The 21157-nt window shown below is 41.9% G+C and overlaps 2 protein-coding genes across 2 annotated transcripts; one reads left to right on the forward strand and one right to left on the reverse strand.

Annotated features, from left to right (window-relative positions):
• Positions 1-484: 484 nt before the first annotated feature.
• Positions 485-8602, forward strand: zgc:195001 (uncharacterized protein LOC567531 homolog). Its single transcript, XM_034142670.1, has 5 exons — positions 485-559; positions 6176-6202; positions 6305-6367; positions 6488-6627; positions 7500-8602. Exons 1-5 carry the CDS (start codon positions 538-540, stop codon positions 7911-7913), a joined length of 666 nt encoding a protein of 221 aa, XP_033998561.1. The 5' UTR covers positions 485-537; the 3' UTR covers positions 7914-8602.
• Positions 8418-19911, reverse strand: akt1s1 (AKT1 substrate 1 (proline-rich)). The gene is made up of 6 exons (XM_034142669.1): positions 19779-19911; positions 18515-19254; positions 17136-17403; positions 16971-17054; positions 16715-16887; positions 8418-10095 (listed from the first exon to the last, which is right to left on the reverse strand). The coding sequence occupies exons 2-6, from the start codon at positions 18905-18907 to the stop codon at positions 9958-9960; spliced, it is 1056 nt and encodes a 351-aa protein (XP_033998560.1). The 5' UTR covers positions 18908-19254; positions 19779-19911; the 3' UTR covers positions 8418-9957.
• Positions 19912-21157: the final 1246 nt, after the last annotated feature.

Here is a 21157-nt window from a genome sequence, read left to right on the forward strand (position 1 = left end):
GTCAGTTTTAAGAGGTAGTTTTTAATTAGTGGCCATTCATGCTTGGGAGTGATGTCATCGTGTTGGTAAGGCTTCATACTAAGCACAAGAAATAAAGTGCACATGTCAATTCAGGCACCAACAACTCCAAATATTCTAGACATGTGTGCATCACCTTTGTCCCCCAATGCAAAATGTTCTTTAGTTTAATTATTACGTTTCTGTCATTATTTCACGTAACTGTGTTTGCTACATCTGGGGCGTGTGCCTCACGCACATGCTCAGTCCATGTGTGTACAAGTGAGCATGCATACTTGGGATATACTGGGTATTTGCTTGTCTCTTTCTATCGGATCCCTGGAAAGGATCGTGAGTTTCATGTGACACGAGGACAGGAGGACCATCCCTTTGGGTCACGGTTACATCCAACCAAAATGTATGCAACCCCCCCCTACCTCATTTGAAGTCAATAAGAGAGACCCCCCAGAGACGCACAGGCACACTATCACAAGACCTCCCCGTTTGATCCCAATCAGCGCTGTGAGCACCAAGGGAATCATGCCTCTCCCCAGGAAAGCAGGTAAGAAACCGATACCTGAGTTCCTATGGGGACTTGTGAGGTCTTTGCTACTTCATCAATTAAAGTTCAGGTATAAGTAGGACTAATAGTTCTAAGCAAATTTGGAAGTTAAAATGTCTTGAATCTGATTTAAATGTGTGATATTTTCTGATTTATATTGCTTAATACCGTGTGACGTCTAAACACACATCTCTGTTTCCAATCTTAGTAACCTTTCAGAGCTTTTTCTCATTCTATTTTGCACTGAAAGTCATTTGCAAAAGACAAACCATTCCTTAGTTTAAGGAGAATCAGAGCTTCAGGGTTTCAAATGTTATATAAAAACCGTAATTATCTATTAAGTTCTAAATAAGTTTTCACTCTCTTTTTGCAATGCAACCCTAAAAACCAGAGAACACAGAGATGTACTATATTGTTAATCTAGCAAAGTTGTAGTTTATTCAAAATATGTCATCAAGCAGATAACATGTATGTATTACTTGGCACAGTGTTTTATTATCAATTACGTTTGTGTATCATATGATGTTTGTTTTAAAGTTGTCAAGTTACCTCGTGCTGACTCTCCCAGTATGTCAGCATATATCAAAACATTCCCTCACCTTGGATTCTGCGTGTTTCCTTCGGACCATTACTCATGTCAACAAAGTGCACGAATGATCCTCTCCCATGGCGGTTATGGTTTCTTCTGCACTTGTGTCGTTGCTTATCAAATTCCCCTTAATGTCAAAAGCTAATCGACAATTCCAGAGATTGTATTTCTTTCCCTTCTAAAATGACACACCTGTCTATGCTGAGTGTTTCCCTATTCCATAAAAGCTTCCACAACTCAGACACCCACCAACTCTCCCTTCCAGCTCTGAGCCCAAATGTTGTTAATTCCTCCTCTGGCAGTCACAGTTATGAATTGTGAATTGCTGCAGTTACAGTTATTCCAGTTGAAAATGTGAAAGCCCTGGCTATATAAATCAGCCAATATGTGACATACGGCACCCTGTCCTCTGAACTTTGATGTATCAAAAGTTGACTTTGTCGCCATAAAAAGACCGAACTTGGTTGCATAAAATACACTAAACATGAGTGAATTACCTATTCAAAGTGGTAATTCTGGGAAGGAGGATACACTATTTATATATGGGTCCCTCTTGTTTTTGTACCAGCTCTTTAAAGGGGACCTATCATGTAAAATGCACTTTTGTACGTCTTTTATACATGAATATGTGTCCCCGGTGTGTCAGGGAACTCACCAAGTGTCAGAAAACACAACCCTCTCTCTTTTCCTCCATACCCAAATCTCTAAAAACGGGGCTGCAACGGAGCTGATACAGATTTGAATTTATCTGACGTCAGAAAAGGGTTGCTCCGCCTATATGGGCAACTCTCCACCTATCAGGGGGATGAGAGGTTGGGCCACGGCCACGGCCATCGCCCAACCTCTCATTCACATATAGGCTGTCGGAAAGCTAAATCTCCCCCAGTCACATCTGTGTTTTTGCCTACTCTTGCCAGGATGTCTGAGGGAGTTAAACGTTGTGCTGTTGTTGGCTGCAAGAATCGGGACAAGGGACTGCATGCAATGCCATCCCTGGAAAAAGACAAGAATCTGTGGCTAGACTTCATTTTCAAGGGACATGTGCCAGAAGACTCCGGCAGATTTCTGCTTGTGTGTTCTAAACATTTTACCACGGACATGTTTATGAACTAGATTTTTTTTCGCCGGTCAACATGTCCGTTAAAGTTTAAATCTTCCGGACAAAATTAGAAAAGTGCCGGTCAAAGGTCTTCTTTGTTATTTATTGAGCTTTAAAACAAATGAATAACGACTCTATATAATAATATAAGAATAATACACGGAGGACGGAGCCTCTCTTTTCCTCCCCCTCTTCTGAGAGCCCAGCAGCTGATCTCCCTCTCCTGCAGGGGGGCGTGGTCAGCTGCAGCTCATTTGCATTAAAGCTACGTCACAGAATCAGCCCTTGCAAAAACAGGGCTGGAAAAGAGCAAATAGAGCGAAATGAGGCATGGCTAAAATGCATGATCTGTTTGGTATTTTGAAAGAAAAACTTCACAGACATGTTTTATATAGGTATGGCCCTACAATATATTATTCAAATATAGCATGATAGGTCCACTTTAAATGGCTTCCATTATTCCAGAATCCTTCATGCATCTGTCTTTCCGTGTTATTTCCTTACCGTCTCCACCTCACATGTGCACTGGGCTTTCAGCCAGTCAGTCTTGACAGGGAAGATGGATGAGCCTGGCACGGAGCCAACAATGCTCATCCCATTCCCTCAACCTCATCCCACTATATTTCAATCTTGCTGCCTCAGTGGGATGTTTTGAACTTGATCTACACAGATAATGTAGCTCTATCCCACTGTGATGGGAATCTGGGTAGGGACAAGTCTAAAATGGAAAAACAAACAGCTCTCATCAAGATCCAATGTTGACCTTTTGGTGGGGTCTTACTGAACTATGCACTCCTTTAAACATGAGGACGAAACTTTGTCTTTGTTGTTGGGGTGAATCCATACCCAAATCCATCTGCTTGATGTTTTAGACAAATCCAGCTCAGCTCCTTTGCTCAACCACAACAGCTTCATCCAGATATTCAGCCAATATTTCCAACTTGATTTATGAGGTGTCTTTTTTTATGGTCCCACTGCCCTAAAATATTTCAATGTCTCACACCTCCCTCTTGCATCCCATTCCATCTCCTTCGTGTCTCTATAGCTGTGATGTCAAGCCATCAATCTGTTTAGCTATCTGTTTATCTCTGAGGGGCTTTCCTGTTGATCCAGCTGAGCATCCGCAGGGTTTAACCTCGACAGAGCAGCCAGAGAGCTGGCAAATCTCCAATCACCCAACACACTTTGTGCCAGCCTGATATCTTACTCCAACGTTACTGAGTTGTTCGCCTAACTCCCCTTGAATACAAGCCAGAAACATCACGCAGGTTTCAAGATGGCAATGTTATACGTCTGTCTTCAAATCTATTCTCAGTCATTCCTCTTAATGCTTGGACAAACCCAGCACTACTCCACTTGGCTTTGCTTTCATCGGGTTCCTTGCTCACCTGCTGTGTTCCTCTGAGGCGAGATCATGGAACGTAGGGGTGGAAAGATTCATGAAGTGATCTGTCACCGGCATCTTGCGCAACACCAATATCAAAAGAAGGCAACATGGGCAACGCTCTCCTCTCTCCCCGTCTGCTCTGTACATCTGAAGGTCAGATCGACGATACTCCAGCAGGCTTGCTGCCGAAGTCAGTAAGGTCACGTGGCGGACAATATCAAAACTGAAGTCTGCTCTGTTATTGGACCCTAAGCCTCAGTAGGCTTAATATTTCTGCATGCCAAGTCAATTATCACATTTTCCGGTCTTAGTGGCTTCAGTCCAGTAATTGTCTTCAACACTATGTTTTCCAGCATAACAATACACTAATACTGTATATATATTTAGATTTTAAATGACTGCTTAGTATTTTTGACTTTAAAGGATCTGTGGGATCTCTTTCTTCAAAGCCAACCGTTTTAAAGGCGACCCTCTCAGAACAAATTAGGCACACTTAGAGGAACAGCAGGTTCATGCAAAGCAATGGAAACCCCTCCATCACATCTAATGACTGCAGATTTTACACCAGACTCAATATGTCCGCCCTCAGCATAGGGTCATGCAGGCCGGAGAGGTTATGTTTCCTGAGGCGAAGACATGTCCCGGGATTAATCGTCGCACATTAAAGAGCTGGCTCCCCTCTTCGGACATATGAGCACTATCACTGCTTTGATCAAAGACCAACCGCCATGTTTAAAAAGGGCATTCAGTGCATTTACTTTTAAGGTAATGATTCATGAACACATTAGGTTTAACATATGCTAACATTAACTTTAAAGATCTTCTTGGTTTGGTTGGGTTCAAGTTTGTCATGAAACAATCAAATAAAATACAAAATAGAACTATAAATAGCCTATAAACAAGTTGTACTTTAAAAAGATGAAGCACAAGACAAAATAGAAATGCAAAACTTAAAATGACCCATTTCTAGTGTTAAATATTTACCAGTACTTGAGTATTACTATTTTATTTTCCATTTGCCAGTATGATACAGCTATGTAATCTTGGGTTTAAATATTTCTCACAATTTAATTAGTTGGAACTTGCTTATACAGAATGTGATATTCTCAAACTCAGCAGAACAGTGCTATTTTTGAACATTAAAGGGAACATCAATTAGAAACCCTGGAGGTCAACATGACGTACGGTAAGAAACGATGTTCTAAGGACCATTCATGCATTTGCTACACAGCCATGAGCTGTATGGAAATTGCATCCTCATATATGGAATCAGAAATATAGATGATGTTCTGTCTAATTTTGGCAAAAGCAAAGGACACACAAAATAATCTGAAGTGGTGATGTCACAGTCTGATATGTAAGAAGGATGAGGAATTAGTTGTCTGTGTGAAATATGAGGAACAGTAATTTGAGCGCGGCTGACTTAGATGGACACAGAGTGGGACCGATGATGACCTGACTGGCCAGAATTGGATAGCAGTTTTCTCCGAATGTCAGAAGACACCATTGATTGACAAACTGGAGGAGGAACAAACAGAGATTATACACCCGCCCACAGTGACAAACATGCCCTTGGCGGTTTGAAGTAACAGCATCTTACCGAAATATTCTTAGAATTAAACTCCATGTTGTCAGTGGCCATGATGTGTGTCCTCGGAGGTATGCTCTGGCCTCCAGATTCCTTATGTTGAAACCTTAAACTTCATGAATCAGGGCTGAGCCAACATAGTACACATACTCCTGCGTGTGATCAACTGTATGTTGAGAGTTAAAGTTGATTTACCGTTCGCGAATGGCAGCCTAAAAGAAGCGTTGATGAAGATGAGAAGCTTTAAAGATGCTGGATGCAGTTTATCAGTTGGTGTCACATGAAAGATTGTCATACAAGGAGAGGTCATCAAACATATTAAACAGTGCTGGACAAAGAAATCAGAACCTTCACACACGTAGAAGTATTATAGTATAAAAACACTCCAATAAAAGTAAAAGTCCTGCCTCAAAAATGGCTGAAGTATTTCTAGAAAATAATGAAAGTAAAAATAGGCTACTTGTTATGTAGAAGTCACATCTGTGCAAGCATTATCTAATTCACAGATGAGATGATGATGACATTTCTAACCTTTAGAAATCAAAAGGGCATTAGTCATTGAATAGCTTTACATTATACAGTATAATGCCATTTTGAAATTACAGTTTTACATCATTTTATTTGAGTCCTCTATTGACTTCCATAGTAAAGCTATATGTTTTGTTTGTGAAATCCTGATATAAATATATATATATATATATATATATATATATATATATATTGTATAACTAAAGGTGTGAGATGAATGTAGTGGAGTAAGAGCACAAAATACTTTCCCTCTGAAATGTAGTTAAGGACCATTTAAAGAGCACAAATGGAAGTAGAAGTACCTCAAAACTGAACAACACTTTAGTAAGTGGACTTAGTTACTTTCCACCACTGTATACATAGTATCTCAATGTCTTATATATTATTTTTGCAGTGAAATGACAAGCTATCTTCTTCTTTTGCAGGAAGAAAAAACAGCAATGCTCCAGAAGGTAAAGAGCTACATAGTGTTTTGCTGTCATCTTAATGTGATAATACACTTGTGATCCAGTTGTATGCATTTCCTTATAATTCTCTCCTGTCTGACACCTCAGAGAAGCTGCCGCCATATGATCCAAATCTTGCTGAGCCCACAACCAGGGCTGACTTCCTCCAACGTAAGTCTTTTTAAATGTATTATAACCATTTAACATGTTGTATCTATAAGAAACATAAACCTGTCTTGCTGCTTCTTCACCTTTTCTCTCCCACTTTCTGCCTGTATGTGTTTCTCTCAGATTTGTTGCCCATCTCTCTCGATGATAAAACGGCACAGAAACTGTTGTGGATCTCAGAGGCAGGGTCCAAGGTGGCCCGTACTTCAGATGCCATCTGCCCGTATCCCAACAGGCCTGAGAGATATGAACACTCTCCACAGGTAGGCCTGTTAACTATATTTAAGTATTTAAAGGTCACCTATTATGCAAAATTCACTTTTTGATGTCTTTTATACATAAACATGTGTCCCCTCTGTGTAAAGAGATTCTGAAAGTTTCAGGAAAAAAGATTCTCTCACTTTTCGTCCTGGTCCATTTATATAAAAACCTGTCTGAAAATGAGCTGATCAGATTTTGGCCACTTTATGTCATAACGATTAATTGGCTTGTGTAACCATTAGCCAATAACCAACCCCCGCCACCATATCACCTGAATCTCCTCCTAGAGCACCATTGTGTTCTTTTTAACCAAATATCTCACAGAGGGGCGTTGGGAGTGGCTCCTTATTTTCATCTAAAGTAACAGACAGAGAATCAGCACTTTAGAAACAGGGCTGAAACAGAGGGGATTATGGGATGCTACAATGCATGATCTGTTTGGTATTTGGAGCCAAACACTTCAGAGACATGTTTTGTATATATCCGAGGCCTATAATATATTTATGAAAAACAGTATAGGAGACCTTTAAATGGAAATACTCGCGTCACACATCTTCAAAGTGATACAGTACTTAAATAAATGTAATATATTTACTTCAGTCTTTACTAAATATTTTAGGGTCCTGGCTTGTTTGAGAATAGTCACGTTATAAATATATACTAATTAATTAGTTTTGTTCTGTCAAATATCTGAAAAATGCACGTAATATCTAGCCAGTCTAAAAACCGAACATATTCAGTTCGCTAGCATATATAACAAATAAAAGCAACATGTTTGTAATGTGAAGGTTGATACATTCAGAAGGGACACATTTTTCTAAACTTTGGACTGTAGCCCGCCTCATTTCCTTCTGTGTGCCTCCTTCCTCATCAGGTGCTGTGTAAGGAGGGTGTGATGGGCTACAGAGCGTACTGGGAGGTGGACTACGATGGCTGGGTGGTCATTGGGGCCGTGTTTGAGAGCGCGCCCCGGAAGGTCCAGGACGGCCGTGGCCCCTGCGGCCTCGGGGAGAACAGTGTCTCCTGGGGGGCCGGCTGGTCTGGATCCTCTTACCAAGTGTGGCACAACAGCGATAACGTGGATGTCTCCCTCCCCCTGACTTCCACCATGGGCATCTACGTCGACCAGCCCGCCGGCATTATCAAGATGCTCATCGTGGAAGGAGAGGGGGAGAACATGGAGGTGCGGCTGCTTCACAAGTTCAAGGCCAACATCACAGAGAAGATTTACCCCGCGTTCTGGGTTGGCACAAATTCATTCTGCCTTATCCGGAAAAAGGATCAGTGACACAGAAGAGGATTGAGCATGAATCGTAATGAGGGGGGGTTGGGGGGCGACAATGTTTGGGGAACAAGTGTTGGAGTTGTAAAAGCAGCACGTTGTGACATCTCTGTAGTTTGCTTTCTCTGGTTGCATGACGAACAATTATTCATCTCATATTATATCCAAGATACTTATTGGATACTTATTTAATTTACTATTGTGCATCTTCTTCTGTATTTTATTAACTAAGTATTTTAGTCTAGGTCTTGTATGTTTTTGTACACGCAGGACTGTACTAGAGTGCTTGTTTAACTTAAGAGTCTGCATCTTTTTTATGTGCTGAATGTAGTAATAAATTAAACTATTGTGTAATAACACTGATGTTGCATTATGTTTGTCTGATACTGCATATCAGGGATAACCATAGATCAGATATTAACCATAGACTGCATATATTTTATTCACTTCAGTAGTGTGCTGACGCCCTCTAGTGGCATTTAATATAATTGTACCCTCACACATAAATATACAATTGAGTCTTTTTTTTCTCGGTGTTGCTCCTTTATTTGAAACATAAAAGTACTTAACGGAACATTTGTTTGTTTTTGAAATGTCAGAGATGGACATTTTCCTTTCAAATCCACTCATTCAGCTCTCTCTTTCTCACACAGTCACTTTTTCATTCACTCGGTCATTTCAACAAGATATCTGGAGCAGAAAAAACAACAACCTATAACTCAGTATTGATTTACAATCATACTATCAGTCAGTCATTCATTGGCAAAAGAAAAAGTTCAAATAGGCCAGTTATGAGGAGGAACTGGTGTCCTCCGCTCACATTTTGAAAAGACAACATTCTTTCCATATGTGTGCCTGAAAACATCCATGGGGTCTGGGAGATCACTGGCTCTGGTCCTTCATGCTAAAATCCAGTATATACTGTGCTAAATGCAGAGGGCCATGAGCTAGGGCTAGGCTGGGAGACAGTTATAGTTACAGGATGTTAACTTGGTAACCATCTCGCGAGTCTTGCTCCAAACTTCATGCATAGACATAAGAGAGTGAAATAAAAGATGTTCAACTGTTCCTGTAAACAGATTTGACATCATGTTTCAGAAAAGTAACTCTTCTTAGCAACCTAAGTAACCTCTCTTAGCCATTAATTGTTTAAAGGGATAGTTCAGATTTGTTTAAGTGGAGTTGAATTAGGAGAAACTGATAGAAGTACCAGTACTGAAGTAAAGAAATATTCTCCTGTTGCACCAGTACAAATATTTCAATAAGTCTGGTGGCTTTGAAGAGTACAGTATTTTTTTAAGATATTAACTATAGTGTACACCTAATAATACATAAACAGATATCGAAAAAAATAAAATGTTGATGGACCTTTCGTTTAGGTAGCTTAACTATATTTGGCTGCTGCTCCGGCCCACAGCAGTGCAATGCTCTACTCCGCTGCTGGTACTCTGTTTTTGTAAACTGGTAGTAGTTGGTTGTACACTGAGCATGGATAAGCACTTTAAACCCAATTTCAAACAATCCTTTTTTAAGGAAATTGAGAAACTGAGCTTTAGAGCTATTACACATTATAATATTGGGGCTATAGCTCAAAATGGTGTCTGCTAGGGCGTTAGCATGTAGTACTGGAGCCGTGAATGTTGAACCAGCCTGATGCTGCTCTCCAAACTCTCTTCACTTCACAGGTAATTTTACCAAAGTGCTGAACAGTTACCAATTGGCCGTGCCAGTTGGACTCCTACACACATCGTTTTAGTTTTTAATGTAGTGTTGAGGGTTGTGTAGTTGCTGGTGTTGTGACATGTAGTGACGGGGTTGGTGGGGGTATAGTGTTGAAATGTTTAAATGTTAGAGTTCATAACAACATTTTCCTCAAAGCATGTGCAGTTCAAATTTGGTTAGTGAGAAATAAATGGAGGTAATAGCTTTTACATTGTTTCACATACTGCACGTCACATCTGCCAGCCAACCCAACTCCGGCCGTCATGACAACCTTTATCTCTATCTCTCTCCCCCTCTATCTCTTTCTCTCCACTGGCCTCACTCTCTCTTAGTGCTTGAGGGAGAAGTCCCCTGTGTTGAGACGGGGCCGAGGCAGGGCTCCAAACATTTCAGTCCCATCATTGGCTCCAGGGGCCAGCAGGGCCTTCATACTGGCAGCGATGTGCTCCAGGTCAGCACAGCCCACCTGATAGACAAACACAGGGACTGAAAGTTAAACATGGCACAAGAGGCTGCACACTATCACCGGTACCCTCATGCTACCAACACATTTAGCAAACAAGAACTCCTGACAGGGGGCCCAGAGAATCAAACACTGCAAAGAACAACATTCAAAGCTAAATATTAACTTAGTTCTTGTCAAAAAAATATTATTCATGTAATTTTTTTCATCTTAGGTAAAATAAAAGTTTCAATTGATTTGCAGATTGTGGGAACTAAATATAGAACAAGCACGCAAGGGAAGTTGCCTGCCTCAATCTGTGTCTGTTGAACGATTGTGATTGTGTGACTTTAAACTAGAACCATGGAAAATATGAATGTTATGAAATTATGAACTTTAAAAAATGGTTTAATCTATTGCTTTTGAATGAAAATACATTCATACTTCAAAAAGCACTGATTATAACAGAAATCAAGGATATTGAGTCATTATGATGACTCAACTTGATATAGTCAGGATAAATTGAGCTTATGTGGGCTATGACAGAAAGTATATATTCGAGTCCTACAGGGACCCCAGTTGGTATGGTTAGGGTAAATATTATTGATTTTCTCATTATTTAGTAAATAAAGAGAAAATCTGGACAGAATGAATAGTTTCAGCTTACTTTAGTAGGGTTGCTTTTCATTCTCTTAGAAAATTGAAAATAGTTTTTAGTTTGTAAAATATTTGTCTGGCACACCACAACTGTCACACACACTTTAACAGTCACATGGACTGATGGAGCCGTCATGGTCATTAGTTGATGCATCAGTATACCGAGTGCTAAATACTGTCCTTGTCCTCAGACAGCATGAAATATGTCAACTGAAATAAAAAACATAAAAATCTAAAACCAGCTTGTTTTATTATCAATTACTTTATCATCTTTTTTTTGGCTGGCTTTGAAAAACTGGCTATAAAATAAACATTCTTTCAGTGATTTGATCAATAGTCTGTGTTACGTGCTCCCCTCCTTGTTGTCTTTCTGGTTGCGGTCGAATAGTACATTTTGCTTAGGAACCTTCCTAATGGAGTGAAATGACCAATGACCAATGATCAGTGGCAGCCATGATAAGAGCCGTTCGAATTCTCTAGATGATAGGAAAGGAGGTTTCAAACTTCCTTTATAACCTCCTTTAGTTTAGGAACCACTGGACCTTCCTTTACGAAAGAAAAGGAGAAAATGCTGCCCCACAATGCCTTGCAGCCGCAGCATTTGCCGTCACACAACAGTCGGCCGTTCACGGAAACAACCGATTATGACCGAGAAATGATATCATGAAAGTTACGGTGCTTATTAAGCATTTTAAAACGTATGTGGTAAATTGCCAAAGTGCTTTGTTTTGAACGTTCATCAGTATTATAATCAAAAAGAGAAATATGAACGTTAGTTTTTACTGAAATGATCAAATAAAGTCAACATTTCACAGTCTTTACTGAGCTGTGTGGGGTTTGTTCAACTTTTAAAAGATGTTTGAATGGTGATATACACAGTGATAGATGTTAAGGACTAATGTTTATAAGAAATACATTTGTATTTATTTTAAGAGCTTTTCATAAAATAATCCGTATTGGGATCATTTGTATTAATGTGGACCGGAGGGAGAGGGTGACGAGCATAAGTTTCACTTTCCTTTTTTATTTAAATTCCAACTTAGGTCATGAAGAATATGTTTATCTGTTGTCCACGTTCATAAAGCATAAAACAACAGCATCAGAGCACGGTGCAGAGTCTCTAGATGAGTTTACAGTAGTCCCTCGTTCATACATCCATGTTGTAGTCCGCTGTATAGAAAACTGTAGTTTCCCCACAGCAGCAGACGCACATTCATGACGTCCGCTGGCGCATCATAAATACGTCGGATTCTCAAAGCACCGCAGTCTCTTCTCCTAAGTCCTTTTGAATTCTGATATCCACTATCCCTTAACCCCGTAACGTTTCACACAGAGGTCAAGGGATACACGATAGGGATAGACGATAGGAGCTGATTTTTGGACTATTCGACCGCAACCCTGGTCTGCCCCTGGCTCCGCCTCCGCCCAGGTGTTCCAAATTCCACTCAGTCGTGGATATATATCAGCGACGTGCAGTCAGTGGAGGCAGGGGAGGCAGAGCCTCACCTGTCATACTCCAATGTAACGGAAAAACAATTAAAGAAAAACTAAATAATAATAATAATAAAATGTCTCCACTGATCTTGTGTAAATGTGATTTCTGTATGATTCCAATCGCTTTTTATAGTGAAAATCAGCAAATTTGCCGAGATCCGCTACGGGAGCGATGAGAAGTGAGGCAGGGACGAGCACTGCCTCACGTAAGCCCACAGTAACTTGCTGGAGCGCGGGCACTAATTTAGCGCGGCCACTTATTTTGTGAGCGCGCTCAAGCCATTTACTGTGGGGTAAGGTGAGGCACAGATGAGCTCTGCCTCACTTCAGAACGCGTCACCCCACAGAAACTGGCTGGAAAGCGGCACTAAGCGCATGCCTGTTCCCATCTCACTGTAGTTCACCAATGTAATGTTTGTAGATCCCTTTATTACATTTATCCTCGCCATCCATAGTCTAACTTATTTCACGTATATATGATATTTAGGCTCGCTGGTCTCATCGTACAACGGCAATGAAAAAAGCACCAGGGGAGGCAGCCATAACCTCTGCCGCACTGAAGGGGGCGCACGTGAGCCCACAGGTTCTTGTTGCTACTGTTATTCTACACAGAGACGGTAGACGCAAACAACAAACTAGACTTTTGAAACTAGAGGAAGATAAGGAGGACTTTTACAAAACAGTAATAGAGATTGTTGTCCAGAAGGATAGCATGGACTTCATCTTCAAGTCAAGGTAAGACCACAACTGTAATGAAAATGGGATCTTACTAAGAAAGAACAATCCAATATTTAGATTTTGGGTATCCTTTTGTTGAACGGTCTGTTTAAAATTAATCGAAGCATCAGACTAAAAAAGCTTTTGAAAATAACAGAATATTTCGATTAAGGTCAAAATATAATATTTGTAAATCTGACTCTGAAAGAGTCAGTGCCTCACCAGCCATGAACCTCACCGCACGTCACTGATATATATATATATATATAAAGAGAAGCTGGAGGAGAAGGATCTCTCGCCTTTCCTGACGCCGGGAGACACTCTCCTTTAAAGACCCCTTTTGTTGTGTAGTGAGGCTTGAGCTATTTTGTGTGTGTTGTAGATTTTTGTTTATGTTTAGCCTGGAGGACCTGGTAGTCCAGTTTTCGCGGCTTTATTTTGTTCCCATAGGGTTTACGCTAGACTTTTGGGTAGGGGGGGGGGGGGAGCTCTGGGTCCTACGGCCCCTGGTGTGGCTGGCTCGGGCTCCCTCCTTCATTTTGTTCTTTTTGGCCAGTCCTCCAGACCTTCTTCCTTTCTCGTTTGGCCTTTTATGATAAAACGGCTCAATAATAATAAATGTTGCTTACTAAGTACTGGTTGTTGCATGTATTCTTCATGTTGCGGGTCTCAGCGCGAGCCACTACAGCGGAGTAGAGGCTGTGGCCGTAACATATGGGGGCTCGTTCAAAGGCTGTCTCGGGCAGGTGCCAGTTTGGTGAGTAGTGCTACTTTTGTAGAACAGCCCTTGACAGCATGTGTGGTTTTTTTGTGTGCAGTGTAGAGTAGAGTTGCTTGAGTAGTAGCCTAATTGGTTTCAGGGTTGTTGTTTATTGTTTTTTTGGGGTGAGTTTAACGTGAATAAATTACGCTATGGAGTTTGACTTGGAGGAGTTTGTTAGTGATCCGACTCGGGGGAAGTTGGACGCGTGTAATAAACAGCAACTTGAGCTAATCGCAGACAGGTTTGACGTTGCGATTAGCAAACACAGCAAGAAGCAGGTCATTAAGGATCAGCTGTTGGCTGCGCTGATAGATCAGGGGTTGTTGTCGGTTGAAGATGGCGTTGTTTTTTTCCCCAAAGACGAGGAGACAGAGGTCTCTCGGAGAGTGAAAGAGCTTAAGCTTCAGATGCGCAAGTTAGAGGTAAGAGAGAAAGAAATTGATTGTAACTTCGAACTAAGGAAACTTGAGGAACAGACCAAGCGTATGCTACGTTTGAAGGAACTGGAACTGGCGACATTGTCGCACCAGGCTCATCAGTTGTCGTCTGCGCAATCGCTTGATTTTGATATGAGCGAATATGTTCGCTTTATCCCAGTTTTTCAAGAGAAAGATATTGATTCATATTTGTATTCTTTTTGAACGTGTTGTGATAACTTTGAAGTGGCCTATGAACATGTGGACCGTTATGCTGCAGTGCGATCTCACAGGTAAAGCACAGGAGGTTTATGCTGCTTTGTCTCATGATATTAGCCTGGATTATGAGCAGGTCAAAACTGCAATACTACGAGCCTATGAACTTGTGCCAGAGGCATATCGCCAAAAATTTCGTAGTTTAAAGAAACATGATTCTCAAGCCTATGGGAAGAGCAACAGGGTTGCAATAACCATTTTGAGGGATACAGCGGCGTCACAATTTTTAATCGTGAGTGGTGTGTTGCCCCTCTCGGAGGAGGCTACTGTAGATTCCGGTGTTCTTGTGAGGGGGTTTGGTATGCAGTATGTAGGTTCGCCGTTGCATAATGTTCATATTGAGTCAGATCTAGTCACAGGTCCGGTAGTTGTAGGGGTTCGGCCATGTTTTCCCATTAAGGGGGTAGATTTGACCTTGGGGAATGATCATGGTGGCAAAGTGCTCGTTAAACCGCAGGTGACTGTGGTTCCTGCGGTTCCTGCGGTGGATTGTTCAGATAAACTGGTCCGAGAGTACCCTACTGTGTTTTCCGCCTGTGCAGTCACCCGCGCCAAGTCGAAGTGTAGAGCTGAGGTTATCGATGATGTTGATTTGTCTGACAGTTTTATGGCTACAGAGTTAGACATACCAGGCAGTGACCCTCCCTCGTGGAATGAGGGTGGAAAAGGCGGTAAGGTAAGCCTCGGTGCTGTGCCTGTGGCGTCTCAGCAGATGGTGTGTGACCAGAAAGCGGATGCTAAATTGTCGTTGTTGTTGTTGGAGGTCGCTGAGTCCGAAGGGGTGTCTGGCCCTCGGGGGTACTTTGTTAAAAACAGGGTGTTCATGCATAAACAGACACCGCTCTTTGCATCACCAGGTGATGACTGGAGTGTGGTAACGCGGGTGGTGGTCCCGTCAACATATCGCCGTGACATCCTACATTTGGTTCATAATCATCAGCTTGCTGGCCACCTTGGGATTAATAAAATGTACGACCGGGTGTTGCGCCACTTCTTCCGGCCTAGTCTGAAGAAGGATGTGGTGCGTTATTGTAATGGCACGTTTCCACTACACGGCCTCGCCTGTTGCTGTCTTGTCTGTGGTGTCGACGGGGGAGCTGTCTAGTGCTGGTCTCAGTGAACCTGTCTGTGTGGTGACGCTGTCCAGCGCTGAAAGTTACAAACCTGTCACCTCTGAGCCCCAGCTGTTGCCCCCCTGGTTCTCACATAAAGAACTGGCGTGCTTGAGGAGATGCAAGCTTGTTTTGGTGGTTGGCGTTTCCTTTTCAGGAGAATACAGGTGGCCGACACTGCCTTGACACTTCTGCCTGTGACCGAGCTGCTCTGCTGCAGGAAGCAGCTGACTGTGGGATGCCCAGTGCCCCATTTGTGTGTTTGTATGGTATTTGCCTGTTCTATGTGTGGCCCTGGGTGGTCATAAAAAGACAAACATAGTCGTGAGCAAGTCTGTCAACTCAAAGTTGATTGTTGTGTTTATTTTTTTTTTTTTTAAAAGAAGAAATCACTAACTCATGGTGGGGGTGTTACGTGCTCCCCTCCTTGTTGTCTTTCTGTCTCCCTGCTGCGCAGGTGCACCTGGTCTGCCCCTGGTCTGCCCCTGGTCTGCCCCTGGTCTGCCCCTGGTCTGCCCCTGGTCTGCCCCTGGTCTGCCCCTGGCTCCGCCTCTGCCCAGGTGTTCCAAATTCCACTCAGTCGTGGATATATATATAAAGAGAAGCTGGAGGAGAAGGATCTCTCGCCTTTCCTGACGCCGGGAGACACTCTCCTTTAAAGACCCCTTTTGTTGTGTAGTGAGGCTTGAGCTATTTTGTGTGTGTTGTAGATTTTTGTTTATGTTTAGCCTGGAGGACCTGGTAGTCCAGTTTTCGCGGCTTTATTTTGTTCCCATAGGGTTTACGCTAGACCTTTGGGTAGGGGGGGATGCTCTGGGTCCTACGGCCCCTGGTGTGGCTGGTTCAGGCTCCCTCCTTAATTTTGTTCTTTTTGGCCAGTCCTCCAGACCTTCTTCCTTTCTCGTTTGGCCTTTTATGATAAAACGGCTCAATAATACATTTTGCTTACTAAGTACTGGTTGTTGCGTGTATTCTTCATGTTGCGGGTCTCAGCGCGAGCCACTACAGCGGAGTAGAGGCTGTGGCCATTCATTTCTGATGGTAACCAGCTCCAGAGTAAGTTAGCCTGAACAGTAAACAGTCAGCCAGCTTCATGCTATCTGGAACCTTGAGTTGAGCGCAAAGCCAGCTGCCTGACCCACTATTTCACCCAAACAATTTAATCTCTGCATGCAAACTAACAGATTTTTAAGATTATATGTGCTCACCCGTTCTCCACTGTTGTTTTCTCCTTGAGCTCTGCCTCCTTTGAGGCCCCACACAGGCACAGAGACGGGCAGCGAGCGGGCCATAGCCATGGCGTGGGTGTGGCGGAGTGAGTACGCAGACTGACCCATGGCCATGCCACGCGTTGGTGGAGGGGCATCCTCACTCAAAGAGCCTAGAACAGGTGGAAAAGTGGATGTGAATCTGTGGATCTACGCGCATATGTGGCTACTTTCAGTCAGCATAACAGACTCTTACCATCAGTGCTCTCCTCTTCCCCGTCGGACTCAAAGAACGGCTCGCAATCCCGAGAAAGAGAGTCCTCATCCATGGAGAAAACACCTGAAGCAAAAAGTGAGAAAACCTCAGAATGGATGCACATCAAAGCATTTAGATGGACAAATAAACTGACTCTCTCCTCACCAGCGCTTTCATGCCCATAGGGTCTCCTCTCATCCATGTCCTCTTCATCTTCCTCGTCCTCACACTCTTCTTCCAAATCTTCAATCACAGACCTCTGTCTCCCCTGCTCGGCCTCCAGCGCAAACTTCTCCCGTTCCCTCTCTCCGTTGTCGTTCTGCACACCCGCCTGCCCGGTCGCAGCTCCTGAGTTGTAGATTGACGGATAGCTCTGCGAATAAAGTCTGTTGTTTGGACTGACTCCGCCCACCCCTCCGTCTCCCTGGAAGCTCTGGAAGAACACAACAATCCATAATGTTATGGATATAAACATTTTCAATGAGCTTAACAGGGCAGAAAACTGTCACAATAATTACTCTATCAACTTTTCGTACAATCAGTTTTGCTGACCTTTATATGCCAGTTGTGTTTACATGCGTTTGTTTACATAAGAATGTCACCAATACTTAAAGGGGACCTATCATGCAAAATGCACTTTTTTATGTCTTTTATACATGAATATGTGTCCCCGGTGTGTCAGGGAACTCACGCAGCGTCAGAAAATAAAACCCTCTCTCTTTTCCTCCGTACCCAAATCTCTAAAACCGGGGGTACAACGGAGCTGATCCAGATTTGCGTCCGATATGACGTAATATCGGAAATATGGACCCACGGCACTATCAGAAAGTTGCTATCAGAAACAATGCCCAACTGTTTTGGACGTAATATGGTCAGTGTTTACATTAGCATCCCTAACACTCAGAGATAACCTGTACTGGAGAGCATGTGTGTGAAGAAGCAGGAAATGAAAAGGAACTCACCTTGTGGTATAACCGGCAAGAGAGAAAGCCTTTGAGCTCCATACTATTTCAGAAATAATCCTTGATAATCCATGATATGGCGTTTCATCACGGCAGTATTTAGTTTAGACAGTAGCTGCCGGGTCCCGCATGAGCTCAGCCCCCTCCTTTTTTATTTTGTATCAATTTTTTTATTTTTTTAAAGCTTTATACCCAAAATTAGCACTTTTGAAACAGGAAGTGAAATAGAGGGATATGAGGCATGGCTAGAATGGGTGATCTGTTTGGTATTTTGAGCAAAATACTTCATAGACATGTTTTTTATATATTTGTATATATCTGAGACCTATGCTATTGCCTAAAAATAGCATGATAGGTGACCTTTAAGCAAACACTATGCAAGAATAAACAGCATGGTCTCCCTATTTAAAAAAAACATTGACATAGCACAGAAATTGCTTATTTTTTTAAATCAGAGCTCGAGAGGTCATTTTATTTATTGTCATGGTTGTGTATATTGATGTGTGGATATTTTTCTCTCTGGGACAAAATATAGTCCAACAAAAGTAGCTATCGTGACAGGCAAAACGTGCAGAAACTCACCCCTCTGTGTCCGAGGTCAGAGGTCAGGTCAACAACCAGTTTGGTTCCTCTCTCTCCCCCTGCTTGGCGTGTGTGCTTTTGGGCTGTTAGCATGGTGGTGGAGTGCAGCACACCGATGTCGTCCATGTAGCGCCGAGCCGACTCCGCAAGAAACCCTTGACCCCATACATTGTAGGAGAAATCACACTCCTTAGGAAAGGCACTGCTGCTCTCCCGTTTCCTCATCCCATCTTCACCTCCACCCAATGACCGGAACTTCTTACACGCTGTAAGTATGGCCAGGTCGCAGCCAGACTTTTGGCAATATGTTTCTGCAGCAGAAAGAAGTGCCAGCCAGCTTTCTTTGTGGTTGTCTGGGATCTCAGGCTCAGATGACTGGGTAATGGAGGCCATAATGGTGCAAAGTAGTGTTACAACTTTCTAATATAGCCAGACCTGATGAGAAAACTGATTAATGCTGATGAATGAAGAGTTTGAGGTTTAGCTTGGATAAGGTTGGACGTAATACAGTATTAACAGGTAACTTTGGTAGCTGCGGTGTATTTGACTTTGCTTGAAAAATGTCCTAACTTGTGTTTTTTCTGTCCTGCTGGTGTTAGTTTTCAGCAAATGCAAGGATAAGAAATGATCTATCAGGTAGAGAGGCACTGGGTGTCTTTAAGATATGATCAATTGGCCAGTGTCACTAAACACTTGAGAGCCAGGGGAGAGAAGAGATGTTGCCAAGTTGCTGGTGATACCTGTCAAAAAAAAGACACAAAACAAGGTTAGCTGTCAAATGTTGATAAATATCATTCATTGTAAAAGTGAGATTATTCTTTCTACTAAAGATGTATGAGTTGATAGACATTGCCCATTTGAATATGTGCAGATAAGCATATAAAAACAATCTGCTTAACGTAAGCTGTCCTCGGATTGTCGCAGCTCTCAACCCCTCCGTGAACTGCTTGCAATAAATCTATGCTAACTAATGCTACTGTAGCTACTGTAACGTTAGCAACTGTAGCTCTTAAATGACCAGGCTCTATTGATCACCAATATTGCCATTTTTGCAATCGTCTCTGTCTGTTTTAGGATTGCATGCTTCGGACTTGGCATGCACAGTAAGTGTCGCTGCTGCAGCTGTTGTTGTGGATCTTGTTGTTTAGTGTTGTGTGCATCCTCCTCATGATGGACCCACACTTCACCTCCATTTTTTCAGGCTTCAGCAGGAGCCGAGACGAGCAAGTATAAATTACAGGAAAAATGTAAGAGGTTCACCTACCTGTTCAGTTTCTTTCTGTAACGTTGCCAGATGTTTATCAATCCTAAACTTTACTTGTTTTTTGTCAAACGTATTCTACATTCTCCAACGGTTTCTCTCCCCTAGCTAGGCTCTACACCAGCAGCAAGCTAGCAAGAATTAACAACGGCTTTTCCGGCTAAGAATTACAAAATAAAAGCCGTGAAAATGACATCTGTGATACTTCACACACCTCAGTGTATATTTATTATTTCTCTGTTTACATACACTTTCCCAATTGCAATACTATCAACCACTCATTTATATTAGCCTACATGTATTAATGTGTGTATTTGAACTTGCACTATATTATGTCTAAGACTTAGATTCTTATTTTGCCTTTACAGGCATGCTTTTCTTTTGTTTGTTGGCTATACATGTTTAACAAGCATTGTTTTAGCAAAGTCTCTGTATTTGGTAAACATATGATGATAAAGAATTTGAGTATATAAAACATTAGGTAATAGGCAGGGAGTATCACAATATAAAAGTAATATTATTTTATTACGTTCCGTTACTTTTGTATTACCTCAATTATGCAATGCAAATAAATAAAGAATGCAAATAAATAACAATAAATACATTTCTACTTAAGTGTGTGTAACAATGTAACCTTAGAAAAAAGGAAACAAACACATTACATATCAAAAATATAGTAACAGTAATAGTTTACAAATGCTTTTTAAGCTTATTAAACAGAATACTTTTTTGTTTGTTAAATAAGATGGGTTTTTTTTTGGGGGGGGGGGGTTATACACTGTTGTGTTTCCATTTTTGCCAAGAAAAATACAGTTTCCTATGTTATTATATAAAGATTGCAACATAATACCTGGAAAAACAAAGTCTACCAAAACAAAGTCTACCAAATACTATCCATTGATTTCTTTCCACAATCATCACGTAGTGGACGTACTTGATCATACAATTAATGTGATTAAATGGTTTTAATTTGAAGGAGAATGCCGTCTGCTCTCATCCGGGTTAGTTAGATGCGGACAACTTGATGCCTGGTGCAGTTTTGACGTCACCTGTTTACTGAGTCTCCGCTTCCAATCGGCGGCACGTTGAACACGTGACAGAGCTTTGAGTGCGTGCTCGTACTCGCCTTGTTCTCGTGCACGTGTACCTCCACCTCAGTCAAACCCACCTACCAGCTGCTCACAAGTTCAGTCACATGAGTATGGTATTCATTATCATGTAATTAACAGGAGTAATTATAACTCCTGGTCCATGTAATCGATTAATAAGATCTGCATTTAGCATTGTGGAATTTGCCTCAAGTGGCTAACAGTCTGTAAAGGATAGGACACCCCCTGTCCTCAAACCTATGTCTTAGACCCTCGCTTTGGATAAGGAAAAAC

This window comes from Trematomus bernacchii, unplaced genomic scaffold, assembly GCF_902827165.1.
Source record: "Trematomus bernacchii unplaced genomic scaffold, fTreBer1.1, whole genome shotgun sequence".
Lineage (NCBI taxonomy): Eukaryota > Metazoa > Chordata > Actinopteri > Perciformes > Nototheniidae > Trematomus > Trematomus bernacchii.